Source organism: Amblyomma mixtum, chromosome 10, assembly GCF_055824585.1.
Source record: "Amblyomma mixtum isolate Tamu chromosome 10, ASM5582458v1, whole genome shotgun sequence".
Lineage (NCBI taxonomy): Eukaryota > Metazoa > Arthropoda > Arachnida > Ixodida > Ixodidae > Amblyomma > Amblyomma mixtum.
In genome coordinates this window covers 151,397,514-151,420,606 of record NC_143021.1, presented here as the reverse complement: position 1 = coordinate 151,420,606, position 23,093 = coordinate 151,397,514, and the positions used below count along the sequence as shown (strand labels likewise).

General features: G+C 47.4%; 1 protein-coding gene across 1 annotated transcript; it reads right to left on the bottom strand.

The window, feature by feature from the left end:
* Nucleotides 1-1,214: 1,214 nt before the first annotated feature.
* LOC149327383 (uncharacterized) lies at nucleotides 1,215-22,212 on the bottom strand. The gene is made up of 4 exons (XM_089564856.1): nucleotides 21,607-22,212; nucleotides 6,208-6,349; nucleotides 1,362-1,449; nucleotides 1,215-1,242 (listed from the first exon to the last, which is right to left on the bottom strand). The coding sequence occupies exons 1-4, from the start codon at nucleotides 22,210-22,212 to the stop codon at nucleotides 1,215-1,217; spliced, it is 864 nt and encodes a 287-aa protein (XP_089420982.1).
* Between the last annotated feature and the right edge of the window lie 881 nt (nucleotides 22,213-23,093).

Below are 23,093 nucleotides of genomic sequence, written 5' to 3'. Positions count from 1 at the left end.
GTGAAAACGAGAGTGCAAAAGCATTTTAAAAATGATGTTCCTCACCCTTTAATATAATCGACGCATCCAGATATGCATTACATGTTCCTGGGCATAAATCAACCAGATATCGAGTTCTCGGGCTCTCTTTAGGACGAAGTTTAGTCGTCTTGTTTGCCGTAACAGTAGTGAATTCCTACGGAGGTGGATAGGTGTTTGCAATGTCACCGCATTGTACAAGGATGCTGTGGACGTGTACTTTCGCTCCAGAATTTAAGACGAAAGCCTTTTATGGCTCATACTCGCGGCCAAGGTCATGTCCGATATAACACTTTCTTCACACGAATAACGCATCAAATATTCAGGATACGTGAACAGGAATGGTACCTTGAGATAGAGGGGAGAAAATGTAATCCCGGCGCCAAGTTTGATGACTGTAGAGTAGTTAAGTAATTAATTGTAGCCAGTTATGCCGAAAAAAAAACTGAGGAAAGAATGAAATGCGTCGATATAGCTCGGACGAAGATATAGCGACGGGAACGGTATGACGTCACATCCACTAGAGGTCGTCGCAGCATAGTGAAAATTATCACTGAATGAGCCGAAAAACGCCGGATTTGTGCCAGATTGATTTAAAAATGTGTAATTAAACGTAATTAGTACTTAAGATCACCGAAAAATCTGTAATTCGAGAAAAATTGCTCAAAAACGAGGAACAGTGGATGACGAGGTCGCATCAGACGAAAGGACGTCGAAGAAATATGAGAGTGACGTCACCGCTTCCTCTCGCCACGCTCTCCTCCTCTGTCATTAAGTGAATTAAAGTGCGGCAAAGTCAAATCAGCGCAATGAATCGCAAACGGCTTTCACCTTCCCGCACTTAAGAGATATCTAAGTGCCTCCAACGAATTCTCTCCCCTCGCTGATCAATTAGCTCTGTAAGTGTTTCCAGCTGGGCAAATTCGTGTACAAAGGGGATGGGGGTAAATTTTGGTAAGGCCTGCGACGACAGCCGCTCAGGACGCTCACTATTAGGCTTGTGGCACGTGATGCATCACGTGAATTGCTCTCGCTGATCAAGGCCTTGAAGGAATAATAATGAACCAAATGTAAACCATGTTTTACAATGCTTAATAGAGTTTTCGCTCTGTAATCCTGACTAAGCTTAGTTAAGCCAGAGCCGCTTTTTTCTAGACTGCCGTCATGTGATGATTGTGGGTAATTTTAACTGTGCTCTACACATTTGGGCAGATGCTCTTGTGCCTGCACATTCCAGTGCTAAAACAGCTTGTTCTGCAGTCTCTGGGCTACCCGACAGTATACCGGCACTTATTTTAGGAGTTATTTAATACTGACGACCGCGAGGGTCATCGTGTTCTTACCAAACAGCGGCATCCACGTAGAGTATGTCCTCTTCTTTGTAGGAACGGAAGCGTTTCTCAAGTGCTTCTGCCCGTTTGGCCCAGCGCACTGAGTGGTGAATAGGATGCATATTATTTGGTAGTGATGGTATTTTGATATTGTTCTGAACTTCTTCGAGCATGTCGACTTTGGCGGTTGTTCTGTTGTCTCGACTCAGGTGGAGTTTTTCTAGAATGGCCCTGCCGGTTGTGGTCCCGGCTAGGCGTTCGATTTGGGACTCAGACACGTCAACCGCGCCTTAAGGGAAGAGGTAAAGAGTCTGAGGAGGCATACATTTGAAGGCGCATGTGCCGTCGGTTCGAATCCCTGTCGCAACCTGACCTTCAACTTCAGTAGCTTACATAAAGACAAAACAACAGATGCTTCTATTTAGAGCTTCTGGCTTCTGTCGTTGTAGTCTTTTAATATTTTGCCGGATAGCGACTGGGTATGCAACAGCTTTTAGCTGCTCGGTCGTTGATGTTCATTTCATTCCCTCGAAATAATTTCTTTGCTTTCCCGCTTCAGGCAGCCCTTTGTTCCTGCGTCCTGCTGATGACAGTTTTTTTTATTTTAGAGCAGATGTTACCTCGCCAGTGAGTTTAAAGTGGGCTCCAACGGCTTTAAAAAGTCCATCTTAGCTTACGCGCCTCGAGTCGCTTACATTTCTAAATCAACAGGCAAACTGCACTTAATTTCTTTGAGAAACATTCGTCAGCTGTCGTTGAGCAGCGTTCGTCAACTCAAAAGTACGCAACTGACAGCAAAAAGAAAGGTCCTGGGAAAAATTCTACGTATTCAACAAAAGCCAAAGCGGCGAATATCTTTAGCAATGTGGATTAGGTTTTTGAAGAAACAAAGAAATTATTCATTGATTTGTAAACTAACCAATATACTCAGAATCTTATAGGCGAGGTGGTGCTATACAAGAAAAAGAAAGAATTTCTTAGAATCATTGCGAAGAGAAAAAGGAATAAGTGAGAGTCGAGTGTGTGGATTTGCTGAATGGTGTGCCCACCTGTTACGAAATTGCAGGCAGTCGCTGGTGCAACTAAAACGCTGTTCAAGCCTGTGTATCATGAAAAAAGAAAAACGCTACAAGGCGTCCAAAATTAACTGTTTTTTGCGCCAAGTTTTGCCCTCAAAAAATTCAGGGGGCACTTTGACTGTCTGAAGTGCGTAGAGGCGAAAGCGTTTTCCGCACCACTTTCAGTGCTTCTGTGGCACTGGTGGCGTCACATGTAATTGAGTATTAATTACTAAGTGATGACAAATCACTAATTAATGGTTAATTACTGATTAATGCCTGAATTACTGATTAATGCCTGAATTGTGCCTACCATTGTCGAAGATCTGTTCTGTATATCATTTTGCTATGGCCAATTCACTTTTCCCTACCTTTGCTTTTATGCCATGTTTGCTGCCTTTGAATAAGATGTTTATATTTGTTTTTTGCACTGTACTAATTGCCCCTGCTATGGTCTTGCAATAAGACCAGCAGTATTGTAAATAAATAAATAAACTGCTAATTAAGCTTAAGCTTCGCCTTTAGGAGTGGAACGCGACAGCGTGTTGTAGCGCTGCCAGGGAGTCCACGGAACGCCACCACCCGTTCGGCGCGATGCCTTGCCGTTTCAACGCAACGGTTTTTGAGGAAAGGAAATGGCGCAGTAAATCTCTGTCATCTCGGTGGACACCTGAACCGCACCTTAGAGGAACGGAGGAAGTGGGAGTGAAAGAAGAAAGACGAAGAAGGCCCCTAATGAAGAAAATGAAAATTGTATTTGAGGAAAGAAAATTACGCAGTAACTGTCTCACATATCTGGGTGGACACCCGTCAAAATTCAGGGGGGGGGGGGGGGGTGCACTTTTTTGGCCTAAAGTGTGGTCACTGATGTGTAGTTAAGATGTTAAGCTTCGCCTCTAAGAGTGGAACGCGAGAGCGTCTTGCAATGCTGTCAGGGAGTCCATAGAACGCCATCGCCCATTCGGTTCTACGCCTCGCTCGTCGGTAAATTGGTTTTTGAGGAAATGAAATGTATTTCTCTCTCATATCTCGGTGGACACCTAAACCTCGCCGGAAGGGAAGGGAGGAGGATGGCAGTGAGCAAAGACAGCGTATTCACTAGACGTGCCTTTGTTCATTCCAAACCATCGAGCTGGCATGGCGGAGTGGATAGCATGCTCGTCTCGCACTCCGAAGACCGGGGTTCGATTCCCGAGCTCGACCAATTTCTTCTAGGTTTTATTTATTTATATGGCCTGACTAGAGAAGTTAATTAGGCTAATTTGGTAATTAAGCAATTAATTAAGCTCAGTCCCACTTACTTGGAGCATCACTGTATGGTCCCTTCAATTGGTTGCATGGTTACTAGCCAAAGTACAATTGGCCCCGTTTGAAATTGGCGCACTATGACGTCACGACCGTTTCGACCAACTGAAAAGCGTGACATTCTCTGTCGACAAATGCTGCTTACAACGATGAGACATTAAAGGCTTTCGCCTTAAAAATTCACCAACAACGCGGAGGAGTTAAAAGTAGCACGACTACTCAGCGGACGTCAACGATGAGAATCCATGTTTCTCTCAGCCGCGCTTAATTTATAGATGGTTGCCAACCCATAAGCTGATGTTGCTCAAAACGGTGCTTTTTTGATTTCATTCAGTATTGTCTGCATGATGCTGTGACTGAAGTTATTCGAACTGCAAGAAAGCACTATTGGAGATCCCGGAGTTCTCGCTGCACGTGGGTTGGCGAATTTGATAGTCTATCGATCGCCGAAAAGCATCTTGAGAAGGGTGCCGTGCCCAGCACCAAACGTAAATAAGGACAACCTGCATGCGAAATGTGATTGAGCATGTATCGCTGACGGAATATATAAATCCAAAGATTTAGTCGCCCATCTATGAGACTTTTCCATGTGTCCAACCTATGGCAGTTTCTGCTGGTCCTCCGACACGTACCATTGAAATCATTACGAGTGTGCACGGTTTGAGAGAGCATGCTTTGCATACAGAATATTTCTTCTTTGGTTTCGCCTACAAATAGAACAACGAATTTTCTTTGACGCGAAAGAAGGATGGCTACATTGTTCTTTCATGATCCGTTTATTGAAATTTCTACTGGCCCTTTCTTCAGCAAGGACTTCCATGTAGAAAAGCAACAGCCTTATTTGCCTGAAAATAAGTAAAACAGAAATGTCAGTGGTTGCTTCTTTCAAGCAAGATATATGTCACATTTATTGGCTGTAGCGGAAACTCTTCGGAAAATGTATAAAACAATAATGCATGTGCTCTGCTTCAATACAAGCCGCCTGATTTGCAACAAGCGATGCTATGTTCTCAACCTTTATTTTTTTAACCAGTGAACTAGTACGGTTAAGAACTATTATTAATTTAAATTTCTTCAACCGCAGCGGTAGCGTAATGGTTTCAGTGCCTGCCTTGTACGCGGGTGGGCTGGGGTTCAATCCTCACTGCAACCGGGCACCCAACGGAGATACAACGAGTACAATTTTCTCCTGATCTGGTACTCGGCTCCTGTAGGGCTAAATGCTTAGAAAATAGGTGTTTTGTAGAAAGAAAAGTATTGCCCCATGGCGCTCTACGATGAAAGCTGGCCTTGCGCCATTAAAATCCAACTTCATCACCATTAATATCATATTCCTTATACGTCGTAAGTAAGCAAACGGGAAAGAGTTTATACTGTTTCAAAGTAAAACATTAGATACAAGTTAAGCTATGTAAAAAAGTAGTTGTCTTGCTCTGTCTAAATAAAGCACAAACGTTAGCTATAGGAGCGACAGCCTTAGCGAAAAAAATTGCTGCAAGGACAAAATGGCGCCATGGGATAAGTAGAGAACAATTAGTGCGCAAATAATCATTTAAATACGTGCGTTCAAAATTGTATGCGGGGTGTATACATGTACGTACCGTGTACCAGCCGAAGCTTCATTCGCATCCATTTAGCGTTGTGTACAAATAAGCAGAATAGCATGTCAGCGATTTTTTTATGCCGGCTAAAATTTCTGCGTTTCAATAAAGACTTTCACTCTCTCAGCCTTCCTTTACATATCTACAAAGATCTCTTATGCAATAACGAATATGGTCTTCCTAGCTTTGTACAACAGGCGACTTTAACATTTTATAAGTTTTATGGTTTATGGCGGTCTAACGTCCCAAAGTGACCCAGGTTATGAGGGACAACACAGTGAAGGGCTCCGGAAATTTCGACCGCCTGCAGTTCTTTTACGTCCACTCACATCGCACAGTATATGGGCCTCCAGAATTTCGCCTCCATCGAAATTCGACCGTCCAGGCCGGGATTTAACACGCGTCTTTCGGGTCAGCATGAATATTCAAATCGTCTAGGGCTTCATACACGTCAACGCTGATGAAACAACTGTGAAAAAAATAATAGCCAAAAACTGACACAATCCTGCGAGAAAATGTGCGCTTTCGTGACTTGGCGCTTCAATGTTTACTAAGATTCTTGTTGCTTTCATCTGCTCAGTTCGCAAGGTATTTTGAGATCTTATGATAAAGATGTTATTTTTTGGGGGAACTGTAAATGTGCGAAAGGTTGAAGTCACGCCTAGCCAGTTCCAAGCCATGTAATACCTGCATAGAGTCGAATGCGTTGCACATCACCTTCCAGGTCCGCTAGAACTTCTGTTTTTGAAACCGCCGCTTTATACACTAAACGACGCCAGTTGTGACAGCAGGGGTAGGCTGAGTCTACGCATGCTCGGATTCTAAAAGATTCAGGCTTCATTCTTTAACCTCTCCCTCTCAACCACTCTCTTCTCCGCTGGTTCAAGTACTCACAGAGTATCCTGTCGATGTCCCTGAGTGCGGCTGCGAGGTAAGATCCTCCCATGGAGGAAATGTCGGTGCTTTTGACGAGATCGCACAACAGGGATACGATCTGATCCTGTGGTGCCTTTGGCAGGACGTTTTTGCCCAGGCACTGTGGGAGGAAAAGAAAGATAAGCGGAAAAAGTAACCGGTAGTGAGCACCCCACTTTGTAGTAAAATATTGCGCTTACGGTGATAGAGAGCATAGTCAGTCTCGCATTCTGTGCTACGGTGCAAGTGTCGAGAGGTAAGAATTAGCGCGTTTGATATTTCTTGTTTGTGCAGTTCTTTTTCATCGGTACATAATCGTTGCTATGCGATACAACCACACCAGCAAAATTGTAGCAGCTTGTTGCTTCGCAATGAAGTTGTCTTTGTGGATTTAACATAAATAATATAGTGGTAAGGCAGTGTCTAACTACTCTATTTTAACACTAACTTAAATGTAAGATGCCTTGATATCTCTTCACAGTTGTGCTTTCGGTGAATTCAGGTGATATCAAAGTGTTTCGCGACAAGTTTTTCAACACGCCAACAGCAAAAAGGCTGTACGCAGTCACAGGAAGCACCGCCCTTCATAAGTGAGGGTGTCAAAAGGTGTCATGCTGTGTACATCGGGAGCAGTGCAACTGTTGCTGTTCTGACCAAGTGCATTACCCCGTCGGCCATTTCATTATGAAGAGCATGTTAGAACAAAGGCAACCACTCTGTCACCCTCTGATAAAAGTTAGCAAAACACAAAAACAATCACGAGAAAGGAAGACAGGACGAAGCGCTACTGTCAACCGAAATCTTTACTGAAAGACACGCAGAATATATAGGGCCAACATCACTCCACCTATCAGCTGCAGTAAACGTCAAAAGTCAGTAAAAGATGACAAAACGAAAAAGAAAGCCTTTAACACGAGGTGAGTTGAAATAGATAAGAGCAATTGAGGATTCTTTAAAAGCTAAAAGAAAAAACGAAAAGATGTGATGAGGTGTATAGGGTTAAAATAACATGTTTAAATAGAATCCAAAATGATGAAAGTGATAAAAAAGCCACACAACTTGAAACACCATTAATCATATGAAAATTAAAGTACTGAACACCGCAGACCACAGCACAAAAAAGCTAATACCAGTACATTCGTTGCTTACTCATGCAAACCTTTCTAAAAACCCTTCTTCAGCCTTATACAGAAAGATCGACGCATCACTGGCACAATTTCGGTCATTTTCTTAATTAAAAAAGCTTCATTCAGTTCACAGGCAACACGTTCACGCCCCCTACCTACAACAACAATTTCCTCAAAGATGGGCCTGCACGAGCCCCACCGCAGCCCTTGCAATGAAGCAGCAAATTAGAACCTGTTCCGGTCCCCATCGACCATTCATGCTGCCTGAACCTTTCATTTAAACAACACCCCGTCTGGCCGTTCCCGTCTGGCCAATGTACACCGAACCACATGTGAGCGGTACCTGATAAACTACCCCCTCTATGCAACCTACATACCTACAGGCATGTTTAGTCCCGCAAGTTGCAGCTGTTCTCTGCGTATTAATGCGAGGACACAAAGTTGCCAAAAGTTGCCAGCTTACAGGGTGCCAAAAAAACTGCGGTCGATGGGGAACAGAACAGGTTCTAATTTGCCGCTTCAATGCAAGGGCTGCGTTGGGAGCTCGTGCAGGCCCATCCTTGAGGAAGCCGTTGTTGCAGGTAGGGAGCGTGGACGTGTTGCCGTGAACTGAAAGCTTTTTCGTTAAGAAAAAGGGCCCCGATTGTGTCGGTGATGCGTCGATCTTTGTGTATAGGGCTGAAGAAAGGTTTTTAGAAAGATGCATGGGTATAGATTTTTTTTTCTGCTGTGGTCTGTGGTGTTCAGTGCTTGAATTAAATTTTCATATGTTAAATGGTGTGTCATGTATTCTGGCTTTTTTTCTTATCACTTTCGTCATTTCGGTTTCCATTTAAACATGTTATTTTGACCCCATACACCACATCATATCTTTTCGTTTCTTCTTTTAGCTTTTTAAAGAATCATCAACTGCTCTTAGCTCTTTTAATTCACCTCGTGTTAAAGGCTTTCTTTTTCGTTTTATCATCTTTTACCGACTTCTGTCGTTTACTGCAGTAGATAGGTGGAGTGACGATGACTCTCTGTATTCTGTGCGTCTTTCAATAAAAAATTCAGTTGTCAGTAGCGCGTCGTCCTGTCCTTCTCTCTCGTGATTGTTTTTCTGTTGCGCTAACTTTTGTCAGAGACTTTGCACCAACTCGCCCAGAAACAAGTTTTACTCGAGCACTCTGTCACCGAGCCTCTCCTCACACATAAGGTCATCGCCCAAAAAGTAATCTCCCTTCCACACCTAAACTCTCGCTAGGAACAGCTCCAGCTGACTTTGAGCTCCCGCCAAAATCCCAAAGATGAAGCTCCAACTGAAAGCACGTCGTGTTGACCCTAAGGCGAACATTTAAAGGTGCTTGACGCACCTCGAAAAGAGAACTTGAAGGACACATTCCAGCAGTTGCAGGAAAGCTGGGATCACTGCACTGCTGTGCAAGCAGACTGTTTTTAACGTGATAGTGCTTAAACGCAGATAAATAAAAAAAATTGATACCACCTTGTAGAAGAAGGTCAATTTGGGCTAGAAGGTGCATTATTTGAAACAGAAATGGTAATAGCGCTGCAACAAGACGTACACAAGAAAGACTGTCAGAAGACATGTGCTATGGATATGCACATGGATGCACAGGACTTGCACATGGATAGCGCATGTCCTGTGTCAGTCTTTCTTGTGTACGTCTTGTTGCAGCGCTTTTACCATTTCTGTCTCAAATAACCACTTTGTAGTTTCCGGATAACTGAATAATTGTTATCCCGCTAGTTGTGGGTTTTATTACTAAGTCTTGAACTCACTTTAGTTTCGCATGCGAAGTAGCCTATTTCACCACGTATTTATTACGCTACTCTGTCATAATGCTGTAATTTTAAAATCCAAAAATTAACGAGCGATGTGCATAATACCTATCACAGTTTAGACAAAGATGTTTTAAAAATAAAAGTGCAAGATGTTCCGTTTCATGGCCGCCGAAAACTTACCAACACGAACTGTACAAGCGGGGAGACGAGGCTTGTCTGCAATAAAAGAAAAGTAATAAGAGAGACGCCATGAAAAAACAGGTGTGTGCTCAACATCTACTAGTACTGAATTTTTCACTTTTATTTCCTCTTTTGCAGGGAAAAAACGGCACTAGAAAGCTAAGCACCTGCAAAATATTATTTTCTTCTTATTTTAGCCAGAAATCCGCTGCGGCGGCTTTGGCTTTGAATAATATTGTCACGGGTGGTACAGTACGTCCGGCTCGGTTGGGCATTTCAAAGTAGGTGACTGCAGCGGACGTCAGTAGCGGTCCCAAAAGCGGAGCATTCGCAGCCAGACACTTCGGCTTCTTCCTAAGGCCACAGTAAAGATCAGGTTCTTCTACTCTCCTTGCACCAGGGGAGCCCCGTCGGAGATGGTTGGTTCCAACTGGAAGACTAAAGCTCTTCGCACCACGGGTGCCCCGTCAGAGACGGTCTTGTGTTCAGTTGAGACGCAGGGGTAAGGCGAACACTTCAAATTTTATGTACAGTATTTACAATAGATACAAGTTAAGGCACTAGAGACAAATTAAAACAGCAAAGGACAAACAACACAATAGGTGGAACTGGCTAATACTAGGGGAGGCCCCTACTCGGCGTAGCCGAAGATGCGTAGCATCTCGCCTTAGCGCAGAACCCCCGCTTCCAGCTCCGGGGCCCGGTTTTAAAGACCTAAAGGCCCGGCCCACATTTGGTGGCTTCCAATCATGTTACGATGTTCACATGATTGGTTTATCGAGAGCCTGGCCAGCCCTCCAGCTTCCGTAGGGCAAAACGCCCTTTCCACAAATACAAAATAAAAACAAACACAAACACGGCACCTGGACAACCCGCAACATGTCTAAGCCACCGATCCTGCTGTTACAGGTCCTGCCGTGGATTGTTGCCGCAAGCATTTCCACCTGTGGAACGGATGAAACACCATTTTTCTACGCGACCCATCACGACAGCGATATCGGCGATAACCTGTTCAAGGGGCGTCTTTCGTCGATGACAGTGACGTCACCGGTGGCTAGCCTACAAAAGGAACTGCGCGACGCCGGAGCATTCAGAGGGCACGGCACCTGGACAACCCGCAACATGTCTAAGCCACCGATCCTGCTGTTACAGGTTCGTTATTTGACTAATATTGGAAGTGTTAGGAGTGACAACCGCTTTCTGTTAGTTCTGCCGTCCCCTGGAAGACTGTTGACTGCTTTGACTGTTTTGAGTGACACTTGGTCTATGTTATTGTCTTTGTTGGTTTCTGGTGATATTGAGGAAAACCCGGGGCCAAAGACTGCTGAAATGTTGCAGTTAATTCTAGAAAACCAGGCCACGTCGGATGCTAAAATAGATAAACTGAGAACAGAAATGACCGAACTTAATGCAAAATGCGATAGGATGACTGGATTTCTTGATATTATCGAAGAAATGAACAAACGAATGCAAACTTTAGAGACCCTTGTTCGTCAGCAGGCAGATAAGTTGACTGAATACGAGAACAGGAGCAGAAGTAATAATCTTTTGGTTTTTGGTGTCAAAGAAGTAAAAGACGAATCAGATTCCGATCTGAGGGAAGCTGTGGTTCAGAAGATATTTAATGAAAAATTGGGCGTTCAGGCGAAAACTATAGACAGAATTCATCGTATAGGCAAGAAAAAAACTGGTAGCCATAGACCTGTCATTATGCACTTTTTCGACTCTAGAGAAAGAGAGTTGATATTTAAGAATTGCGGGAAGTTGAAAGGCGGCCCGATAGGTGTAAGCCCAGACTATGCGAAGGAAACTGTAGCAGTAAGAAAAAAACTGTGGCAAAGTAGTAAAGCCGAAAGAGATAACGGAACAAAGGTCAAACTGATACATGATAAACTTAAGATTAACAACACCATTTACGCATGGGATCATGAACGACAAGAACGTTGTCTGTACCGAACCCACCAAGATAAGATAGGAGGACCCAAAGTTAACGATGAGTCTGCTGGTCATAGTTCGCTATCCCCGGCCAAATCAACTGCAGATTCTGATGATCATAGCGATTGCTCGCAAATATAGCTCAGAATTATTCTGTTAAACGCCCGTAGTGTAGCAAACAAAACAACTGATTTAGAACATTTGCTAATTTTCGAGAACCCTGACTTATTGTTAATAACCGAGACCTGGTTACATGAGGGAATTAGTAACGATAGCATTTTCCCACCAGGCTACCATGTTTTTAGATGGGATAGAAATTCTAAAGGAGGGGGGGTGGCTATTGTTATGAAAAGCACAGTATCTGCAGTCGCTCTTAACTGCAGCCTTTCTGAAATGGTGTGGTGCAAGGTTTCTTGTGGGAACCTTGTACATTTAGTAGGTGTTGTGTACAGGCCGCCTTCTACATCTCCTGAATTTTTGGATGAATTGCTTTTGTTCCTTAACTCTCATGTAAATAAGAACACCAGACTGATAATGGCTGGCGACTTCAATTTGCCACATATTAATTGGGAAACTTTGTCAACAGGTAATGTAGAAATAAGCAGCGAATAAAGTAATGGAAATTATGTTTACTCATAACCTTAAGCAAATAGTAAAGGATTTTACAAGGGTTACATCAAGGTCCCAGTCATTGTTGGACTTGGTTTTCTTATCCCCTAAAGTGGCAGACCACACTATATCTGTCAAGCCGGGTTTATCTGACCACAAGATGATCTGTTTGAATGTGCGGTTGAACACACAAGTCCGCAAAAAATCGCATGTTTTAATACGGGTCAAAGACTACAGCCGGGCAGACGACACGTCTATCTTAGACGTCTTAGAAGAAAACTTGAATCAGTTTGCAACATCATCACACCATGAAAGTGTCGAGGAATTGTGGCAACGTTTTAAGGGCACACTAAAATATTGCATTGATAAGTTTGTTCCCACTCGCTCAAAGAAATCGAAGCAGCTCAATCCTTGGATCACTAGAGAGATCATTCAGTTAAAGCGCAAGGTAAAAAGGCTACGAAAGCAAAAAAATAGAGCGACAGAACTTTCAAACATCAAAAAGAAGCTCAAAACAGTGTTATTGGATTCGAAAAAAACTTTCTTCAATACAACACTGACTAATTTTCTCACAAGCTCACCACAAAAGTTCTGGCGATATTTTTCAGCGAAAAAGAACGCAATCACACAGGTAATGGATGGGAACGATGAGGTGACTGATAAAACCGATATTGCAAATCTGTTTAATGATTTCTTCCAGTCGGTCTTCAGTAGGGATGATAATGACATTGAGAGTGATCATACAACAATTTACACGTTGCCATACTCAATGCACGAGATTCGCATCAATAGGGAGGGCATCTGTCAGCAGCTGCTGTCTCTGGACCCGAAGAAATCGAGCGGTCCCGATGAAATACCGACGGAATTCCTTAAACAGTATGCTGAGTGGTTATCATATTATTTGCAAATTTTATTTGAAAAGTCATTGCGGGATCATTCTTTACCTCGTGACTGGCGCAGCGCAATAGTAGTTCCGGTATTTAAAGGCGGTAATCGACTTCTTGTAAAAAACTACAGGCCAGTTTCACTCACTTCCGTATGTTGCAAGGTTTTTGAACACATAATAGCTAAACACATCCTTCATTTTTTGGAAATAAATGACCTATTGTGTCCATTTCAGCATGGTTTTCGGACCGGCCTTTCGACAGTGACGCAGTTAATTGAAACAGTGAACGACTTTTGCAAGGCTATAGATGAACGTCAGCAGGTAGACGTGGTCTGTGTAGACTTCTCGAAGGCTTTCGATAAAGTTCCGCATCGTAAGCTTCTTTTTAAACTACGCAGATTAGGAATCGCTGAAAATATAGTACTATGGATTCAGGCCTATCTAAGTAACCGCTGTCAAGTCGTCAAAATAGAAAGTGCAGTATCGAATAGGCGTGAAGTTCTGTCGGGGGTGCCACAGGGCTCCGTTTTAGGTCCGCTTTTGTTTTTATTGTATATAAATGATATTTCTGCTATCGTCGAATCGCCTGTCAGAATGAAACTTTTTGCCGATGATTGTTTAATTTACTCTTCTGTGGCTTCCCCGGCAGATCAGATGAACATAAATAGATGTCTTCAGTCGTTAAACTCGTGGTGCCTGAAATGGGGTATGGAAATAAACTACCAAAAATCTAATTACATGCAAGTAACAAGGAAGCAGAATGTTATGATGTTTCGATACAATATCGGTGAAAATTCCTTAGATCAAGTAAAGTGTCTCAAGTACTTGGGAGTGACATTAACAAATAATCTTGACTGGCGCACCCATATTGAAAATGTCTATTTAAAAGCCTACCAGAAGGTCTGTTTCCTGAGGAGGAAGTTGCCGAATGCGACTAGAGAAATTAAATTGATTGCGTACAAGACGTTCGTGCGGCCAATAATAGAGTACGCAAGTGCAGTGTGGAGTCCTCATCAAAAGGGTTTAAAACGGAAACTGGAAAGATTGCAAAGGATGTCAGCACGTTTTATATGCTCTAAATACCGCCGCACTGATTCAGTCACAGCAATGCTAAAAGAGTGTCAGCTAGAATCACTAGAAGTAAGAAGACTAAAGCAGAAATTGAAACTTTTTTTTCTGATAATGAATGATAAAGTCAAAGTTAATAAACATCACTACGTTGCACCTCCCCTGAAGCGTTGCCCTCGGAAAAATCACAGTAAGGTATTACAACCTATTATTACACGTACTGATGTCTATCGCTACTCCTTTTTTCCCGATGCTGTAGAAATTTGGAATCAACTACCAAGTGACGTTGTGGACCAAACAGATGTAGACAAATTTGTGATAGGTGTGAACGCGTTCCTGGAAGATTGCTGTGCAAATCTGTAATTCTGTGCATTTGAGTGTTTCTTTTTTTTAGCGAAGAGAATTGCACTTGTGTCTGTATATGTTTCCCTCCCTGTAATGACCCTCATGCAGAGGGTTAACAGTATGAATAAATAAATAAAATAAAATAAATACACATTCGTGCCAGCACGTGCGCGAATCGGTACCGCGGGGCGGGGGGACACCCGAATTTCCCGGTGCGTTCGCAAGCGGCCGCGTTCCGAGAAAGGAGACGCTCCGCTTTGAGCGCCCCCAGCCGCGTCCCAATGACCCAGCGTACACTACCGACCCTTTACACGCCCCCCCCCCCCCCCCCCCCCCCCCCAGGATTCTACAAAGGGCTCAAATGCGACTTTTAGAATTATAAAAAGAAGGGATCGGTACGGGTCACAAAACCACCCTGTGGGTGACATACCGCAGCTACACAAGTACTGGCAGCGACAAAACCAAAAGCAAAATAATGCACACGCGCACCAACACATTACAGAAAATGCTTACGGGCACCAAGAAAACAAGCAAATTGCACACTAAAATACACCCAGTGGCATGCCTGCCGTGCGCCGTAACACAGCGTCCAAGTTGGTGGGTTGCACCCAGTTCACCACCACCAAGTAGACACCCTCGTCCTGCTCGCGAACGAGCACACGCACACACACAGACACTCGCAACTTGAGCGTTCAGTAGCACTCGCACGACGTCCGTAAGTGGCCACGTGAGCCTCCTTAGTCGCACCGAGCGTCCTTGTGTGCGTTCTAGCCACTACGCGTCTCAACACAATTAACGCCTAACTGCCACTCGGCTCATTAGGCTGGTGCCACAGCAGGGCAAGAATTCAAAAATTGCTGCCCTCCAGGATCGAAAACAACGTCCTGATCCTCGATAAGTTCAAATCTTTGACCCCACGACGCACCTGAGGGCCCGCTCTCTCTGGCGCGCCGGTACGAGCCGCGCGCTGCATAAGGAGCATAGCCCCTGCCCTGTCTAACCGTACCACTGACGCCGGTTTTGCTACTCTTGATCTGGCATACTGCAGCACGGAACGTACTTCTCCACGCAGCGACTTTCAATTTGAAAGCCACGCCCTTGCCTCCTGCTACATCGCCTCGCTTGGAACCATTTGCCCCGTTCCTCCACGAGCAAACACTGATGTTGCCGTTCCCTGCTTGATAGGCATTTGCCGGCTTCGTGGCATCGTCTAACTCCGAGGCTCCATGAGCTCCCTGACAGTCACTTGACCCGAGCTTGCCTTGCGGCAAGTCGCCACTCATTTCCGGGTCCTCGACTGACCTGGCCGGGCACACACCGGGTGCGTTCGACAACTGCGCGGCGCTCTGCCCGGTCGGCCCAGCGGGCCCACCTCCGCTCTCTGCCTCGGATGTAGAGCTGTTGTCACCAGGAACGCTACGGGGCACTTTATGCCCTATTGCCGACACAGTGTGTGTTTGCAGCAACGCCAGATTTTCACCGGTTACTAGCTCCGTGTCGGAGGTCACAATCTTAGTCATAGAGCCTGCAGGAATTAGATCACTCTCCTGCTTGGTTTCGGACAATTTGGTCTCGACTGGCCCTAGACCATCAGAATTGGGCTGCTCTTTTTCTTTGCTAGCCGCCCGCAGTGGCGAAGCTGTGATTCCTTCAGAAATCTCGTTTTCGCTCTCTGCGGCATTTCCCAACAAAGAGGCGTCCGCGCATATCGGCTGATTGCCTACAGCGACCTGACTGCTCTTTCCTCCACCTGTGCTTGAGCAGCATAAGCCGTTGTCTTCCAGCACAGGCGGCCTCACCTCTCGGGACTCGGAGCAGTTCTCCCTGGCTGATTCACTGGCTCTCCTACTCTCCTTGATCTTAGAGATCTCGAGCTCTACCTGCTGGCGTCTGGCTTCGATTACTTTCAAAACATACTTAATCTCCTGAGGTTCTTCCTCACGAAGCAGCGCCTTTCCGCCATTCACTTTCGCGAGTTGAGCCTGAAGGTCCGCTAAGCGCGCCTTCGCTAACTCAACCTCACATCGAGTGAGGGCCGGCATGGATAACTCTCCATACCGCCGTCTGTATCCCTCAACTGTCCTACCAGCTCGAATACATGCACAGGGACGCTAACAATGCGACGAAAGAAACTCACAGTTTCGATGCGTCGATCCGCATTGCCAGCTCCTTGGCGTCGCAGTCCACCGCCACTTTCACCGGACGCTGCGATGAACTGCCGTACGCCGCTGGTCCTGTGCCCACTGTCGTCACTTGCTGCGACCCGCCGGTGACCGTCGAGTTGTCGACGCGTTTTTATCCTTGACCGGACGCAGTCTCGCGTCGCTGGACTACTGCCGTGGTCCTTGCGTCCTTGCCGCCGTCTCTCGGCAGGTCCTTTCTCGAACGGTGCTGTCGCCTGACCGTCGCCTTTCTCCCTGCCCTCAGTCTTCCTCCTGCGCCGTCTTCCGATGGCCGCAGGATCCTGTCGACTGCGCCAGTAAAGATCAGGTTCTTCTACTCTCCTTGCACCAGGGGAGCCCCGTCGCAGACGGTTGGTTCCAACTTGAAGACTAAAGCTCTTCGCACCAGGGGTGCCCCGTCAGAGACGGTCTTGTGTTCAGTTGAGACGCAGGGGTAAGGCGAACACTTCAAATTTTATGTACAGTATTTACAATAGATACAAGTTAAGGCACTAGAGACAAATTAAAACAGCAAAGGACAAACAACACAATAGGTGGAACTGGCTAATACTAGGGGAGGCCCCTACTCGGCGTAGCCGAAGATGCGTAGCATCTCGCCTTAGCGCAGAACCCCCGCTTCCAGCTCCGGGGCCCGGTTTTAAAGACCTAAAGGCCCGGCCCACATTTGGTGGCTTCCAATCATGTTACGATGTTCACATGATTGGTTTATCGAGAGCCTGGCCAGCCCTCCAGCTTCCGTAGGGCAAAACGCCCTTTACACAAATACAAAATAAAAACAAACACAAATACACATTCGTGCCAGCACGTGCGCGAATCGGTACCGCGGGGCGGGGGGACACCCGAATTTCCCGGTGCGTTCGCAAGCGGCCGCGTTCCGAGAAAGGAGACGCTCCGCTTTGAGCGCCCCCAGCCGCGTCCCAATGACCCAGCGTACACTACCGACCCTTTACAGCCACCTCGCGCGCGCATTCCGCGCTCTCGTGGGTCTAGTAGAACGACGACGATGAATGGACGGTGTCATTACTCCCCGGCAAAAAGAAGCATCGTCCCGATGCTGGGAGTGAGTGCAGAGGTCGGAAGGAATGAACGGGATTAGTGGGCGAGGCTACCGCTCGTGATAAGGCTTCAGGCGGACCACGTGAACCACTTCAGGGCACGGAGACCGTCGGGACTTCCGAAATCCATCGGGAATGACCTCGTAGTTGAGGTCGCCCAATGACCTGACCACGCGGTATGGTCCGAAGTAGCGATGGAGGAGTTTTTCGCTCAGTCCTCGTCGCCGAATGGGGAACCACACCCACACACGGTCGCCAGGCGCATAATGGACGTCATGACGGCGATCTGCATCTCGAAGTTGTTGGTCCTGAATTCGAACTTTGGCCAGTTGGCGAGCAGCTTCGGCGCGTTCCAGGAACGTGTAGATATCAGTGTGAAGGCTAGAGTCGTCCAGATGTGGTAACATTGCGTCGAGCATCGTCGTCACTGCACGGCCGTAGACGAGGTGGAATGGGGACATCTGCGTTGTTTCTTGCATGGCCGTATTGTAGGCGAAGGTGACATAAGGAAGCACTTCGTCCCACGTTTTGTGTTCAATATAGACGTACATGGAAATCATGTCAGAAAGGGTTCGGTTCACTCTTTCAGTCAACCCGTTCGTTTGAGGGTGGTACGACGTTGTTCGGCGGTGGTCGGTATGACTGTAAACCAAGATCTCCTGCAGCAGCTCAGCCATGAACGCAGGGCCTCTGTCAGTGATCAGCACTTCAGGTGCCCCATGGCGGAGTACGATCTGATGCACGAAGAACTTGGCGACATCTAAAGCGGTGCCGCTGGGTAGAGCTGACGTTTCTGCATAGCGGGTAAGGTAGTCCGTCGCGACAATTATCCATTTGTTGCCAGAGTTCGAACGTGGGAACGGACCCAGCATGTCCATTCCTATTTGTTGGAAGGGCCTTGTAGGTGGTCTAATGGGCATCAAGAACCCAGCTTGTTTGCTGGACGGTACCTTGCGACGCTGACAGGCTCGGCACGTTCTGACGTAGTGAGTGACATCAGCACGGAGACGAGGCCAGTAGTAATTCTCTTGGATTCGGGCTAGCGTACGGGCTATGCCCAAATGTCCAGAAGTGGGTTCGTCATGGGAGGCCTGGAGGATTTCATTGCGCAGGCTAGCCGGTAAGACGATTAGGTATTGCGTATTGTTTGGAGCGAAATTTTTCTTGACCAGAAGACCATTGCGGATGCATAAAGATGGCAACACGCGCCTGAAAGCGCGTGGGACGGTCGTGTTGCTGCCGTTGAGAAATTCCATTACATCTCGAAGTTCGAGGTCGGCGCATTGTTGGTCAGCGAGGCAGGAGGCGCTGAGAGCACTCAGTAAGATGTCGTCATCATTACAGGCGTCGGTAGAAGGATCTACTGGGGCGCGGGACAGACAATCGGCGTCAGAGTGCTTGCGCCCGGATTTGTACACGACAGTCATGTCGTATTCCTGGAGCCGTGGACTCCATCGGACGAGGCGAGCGGACGGGTCTTTAAGGCTTGCGAGCCAGCATAAGGCATGATGATCGGTCACCACCTTAAAATTTTTGCCGTAAAGGTACGGTCGGAATTTCGAAGTGGCCCTTACAATGGCAAGGCATTCTTTCTCGGTAGCGGAATAGTTTGATTCGGCTGGTGACAAACATCGACTTGCGTAAGCGATGACCCGTTCTTGACCTGCTTGGATCTGGACCAGGACAGCACCTAAGCCGATGTTGCTGGCATCAGTATGGAGCTCCGTGTCGGCGTTGACGTCGAAGTGAGCCAGAACGGGAGGCGCCTCCAGGAGGCTTTGAAGGCTGCGGAATGCATATTCTTGCGCTGCTTCCCATCTGAAAGGTGTGTCCGACCTTGTTAGGGGCGTCAGCGGCTCGGCAATGCGAGCAAAATCTTTCACGAAGCGACGGTAATACGCGCACAATCCAAGAAAACGGCGGACAGCTTTCAGGTCTTGCGGCGGCGGAAAATGGGCAATAGCTGTTGTTTTTTCAGGATCAGACTGAACACCGGCTTGATTCACAACGTGCCCTAAGAACTTCAGCTCTGTATACGCAAAGTGGCATTTCTCATTTTTGAGCGTGAGTCCAGAAGACCTTATTGCTTGTAGGACCAATTCAAGGCGGTGAAGATGCTCCTGGAAAGTCGGGGCGAAGACGACAACATCGTCAAGATAGACGAGACACGTCTGCCATTTTAAATCGGCAAGGACGGTATCCATAAGGCGTTGGAAAGTTGCCGGTGCAGAGCACAGTCCAAAGGGCATGGCCGTAAATTCGTACAGGCCATCTGGAGTAATAAAGGCTGTTTTTTCACGGTCCCGCTCATCGACCTCAATTTGCCAGTAACCTGACTTGAGGTCCATCGAAGAAAAGTATTTCGCGCTACAAAGGCGATCCAGAGCGTCGTCGATCCGGGGGAGAGGATAGACATCCTTTTTGGTGATTTTGTTTAAGCGACGGTAGTCTACACAGAACCGCAATGTTCCGTCTTTCTTCTTCACAAGGACGACTGGCGCTGCCCAGGGACTCCGGGAAGGACGAATTACGTCGTCGCGGAGCATTTCCTTCACTTGGCGGCCAATAGCGTCGCGTTCAGCGGGAGACACTCGGTAGGGGGACTGTCGGAGAGGGTGCACGTTATCGTCCGTAATAATGCGATGCTTCGCTAGGTGAGTTCGTCCAACACGCGATGATACCGAGAAGGTGTCGCCGTAGCGCAGAAGAAGATCTTTAACTTGCTGTTGCTGCGTCGGGGAGAGTGCTGGATTGACGTCGAACGTGAAACCAGTGACTGGGCTCTGCTGTTGCGACAACGACATTGTGGAAATACTGGGTGTGCTGCTGACATGGGCGATGGCATCAACGTGAGCCACAACGGTTCCCACGTTCAGATGTTGGTGTGCACCACCGAAATTGGTTATCAGCACTTCTGTTTCTACGTCGACGAGATTAACGACTCCTCTGGCGACAGCAAGGCTCCTGGCAAAAATCAAGATCTGGTTGCCTTCCGCGACGCCTTCGAAATTCCGCACAGTCTTGGCGCCGACACAAACCATAATACTCGAACGAGGTGGGATGGTGACGTGGTCATCCAGGATGCAAAGTGCGGTCGGATGGTCTGGATCTCTGTGTATTGCATTCTCTGTGGAGAAACACACGGCCTTTGACTGGAGGTCGATGACCACTCCATTCTCGGTCAAGAAATCCATCCCGAGAATGACGTCACGTCAACAATGTTCAAGTATAACGAACGTTGCCAGGTAGGTTGCGCCTTGAACTGCTACTCTTGATGTGCAAGTCCCGGTCGGTGTAACTAAGTGACCCCCGGCTGTACGAATCTGTGGGCCCATCCACGGAGTGGTGACCTTTTACTGAGTGGCGGCGAAAGTTCCACTGAGGATAGAGTAATCCGCCCCTGTGTCGACGAGTGCAGTGGCGTCTGTTCCGTCGAGGGAAATGCTCAGGTTTGCTGTCGTAGACGTCGTGTGAGAGGTACGGCGCGGTGTTCGGTCACGGCTGCGGTGCGGTGCGGGTTCATTTCGATACGTCAGGTGGCATTCACGTATAGTCGGCGGTTCACGGTGTTGGACGGCATTCGGTCGTGGCATCGGGTGGCCACCTAGTTGCGGCGTAGGAGGGTCTGTTACATTTCGTCGATGAGCAACCTCCCCCTGAAAGGTTGCTGCTTTTAGTTTTCCTGGCGGGGGCTTGGCGACCTTCCCCGAGGAAAGTCACCGTAAGACCGACGACGTGGAGATGGCGACCTGCGTCTCCCACCGGCAGATTCGGCCAGATAATCGTTGATTTCTCTGGGTCGCTGCCCAGGCTGCGGACGTGGTGCATCTGCAGGGAACCCCGGCAGGCCCATCTGACGATACCTGCAGTTGCGGTACAGGTGAACCGGCTCACCGCAGTGATAGCAGAGAGGACGGTAGTTGGGAGTGCGCCAGATGTCACTTTTACGGGGATACGATGGAGCAGGACGAGCAGGTGGTGGCGGCCGAAAAGAGGCCGGGGTTTCCTGAAGACGACTCGGCGGCGGTTGCGCGCGACGAGCAACAGCGGCGTATGTCATTCGCGGTGGGGCTGTGGACGGCTGGAAGGAAGCTGGTGTTGTAAGCGCCTGTTGCACCTCTTCCCGAATAACCTCGGATAGAGCAGAAACCTTTGGCGCAGGCGGCGTAGCCGGGAACAGCTTCTGGAGCTCCTCGCGCTCGTACGGTTTCGCGAAGCATGTGGGTGTTACTGATGTCCGTGGCTACCGCAGTCATGGCCAAAGGCTGACGCTCGTATTGCCGCAACCGCATATCGAGTGTCTTTTCCATGGTGGTTGCCTCCGACAGAAACTCTGCGACCATGCTCGGTGGATTGCGAACCAGTCCGGCAAAGATTTTCTCCTTGACACCTCGCATAAGGTACCGGAGTTTCTTCTGCTCTGTCATGTCCGGGTCAGCTCGACGAAATAACTTTGCCATCTCTTCGAAGTATACCAGTATGCTTTCATTTGGTAGCTGGGTTCGGGACTGAAGGAGCAGATCGGCCCGTTCTCTTCGAATCACCGTAGTGAAATCCTTCAGGAACTGGTCTTTAAATACGTTCCATGTCGTTATGGACGACTCCCGGTTCTCGAACCACGTACGAGCTGCGCCCTCCAGCGAAAAGAACACGTGTTGAAGCTTCGAGTCTTCCGCCCATCTGTTGTACCGGGCTACGCGTTCAAATTTCTCCAGCCAGTCTTCCGGGTCTTCGCCTGGAGAACCTTGGAAGATCGGTGGCTCCCGAGGCTGCTGCAGCACAACAGAAGGTGAACCAATCGTCGTCTGCATGCCTATTTCGGGCTGGACGGTCGTCGACGATGGCGCTGAACGAACCGCTTGTGTTGAGCGAGACTCCAGAAGCCCAAACTCGGGTTGAAGGCCTTGGAGCCGGCGGCTACCGTGGTGTACAGGCGTCACCTCGATGGCAGATGACCCTCGAGGACTTGAATCCCTGCTTGCGGGGGGAGTCCGAGGCATGGAATGCGTTACCCAGCGCCCTCCACCAGATGTCACGGGTGGTGCAGTACGTCCGGCTCGGTTGGACACTTCAAAGTAGGTTACTGCAGCGGACGTCAGTAGCGGTCCCAAATGCGGAGCATTCGCAGCCAGACACTTCGGCTTCTTCCTAAGGCCAGCTCGCGCGCCCATTTCGCGCTCTCGTGGGTCTAGTAGAACGACGACGATGAATGGACGGTGTCAATATAATTCCGCAGCATTTCCATGACAACGTCACTACAATTATTTAAAAAAACTGAAAGGTGCAGCGTTCACAGCAGGTATAAAGCGGGGCCCTAAATTAATGGAGGTTAGAAGCCGTGCAGAAGCTAAAAAACTGTGTATGCTTATGAATATTTAAACTTGCTTTGTATTTCTTAACCTGCTGTTCGTGAAACAAACTGACATTATGTCTGGGCCTCTTTAAAGTTTTTTCAGGCGAATTCTGATTGTTCTGTTGGCATTGAAACAAAGAAGTATATACTGGCAGCTCATTATATAACTGACCGCGTAGACCACAGTTTCAAAGTACGAGAGGATGCCTCAAAAACTGATGCATTTCGATTGTCTTTTTTTTACCAGAACAATACACGATTGGAACAAATTGTCTTCAGACACTGCTTGTATTATGTCTAAGGATATTTTCTTTTCTACCTCATAATACCCATCTCAGT

Coding starts and splice junctions, on each gene's coding strand:
- LOC149327383 (XM_089564856.1), bottom strand. CDS start 22,212: ATGCAGACGACGATTGGTTCACCTTCTGTTGTGCTGCAGCAGCCTCGG. Junction 1,450..6,207: donor GGACATCGACAGGATACTCT/GTGAGTACTTGA, acceptor TTCACCACTCAG/TGCGCTGGGCCAAACGGGCA. Junction 1,243..1,361: donor TACGTGGATGCCGCTGTTTG/GTAAGAACACGA, acceptor TGGAATGTGCAG/GCACAAGAGCATCTGCCCAA.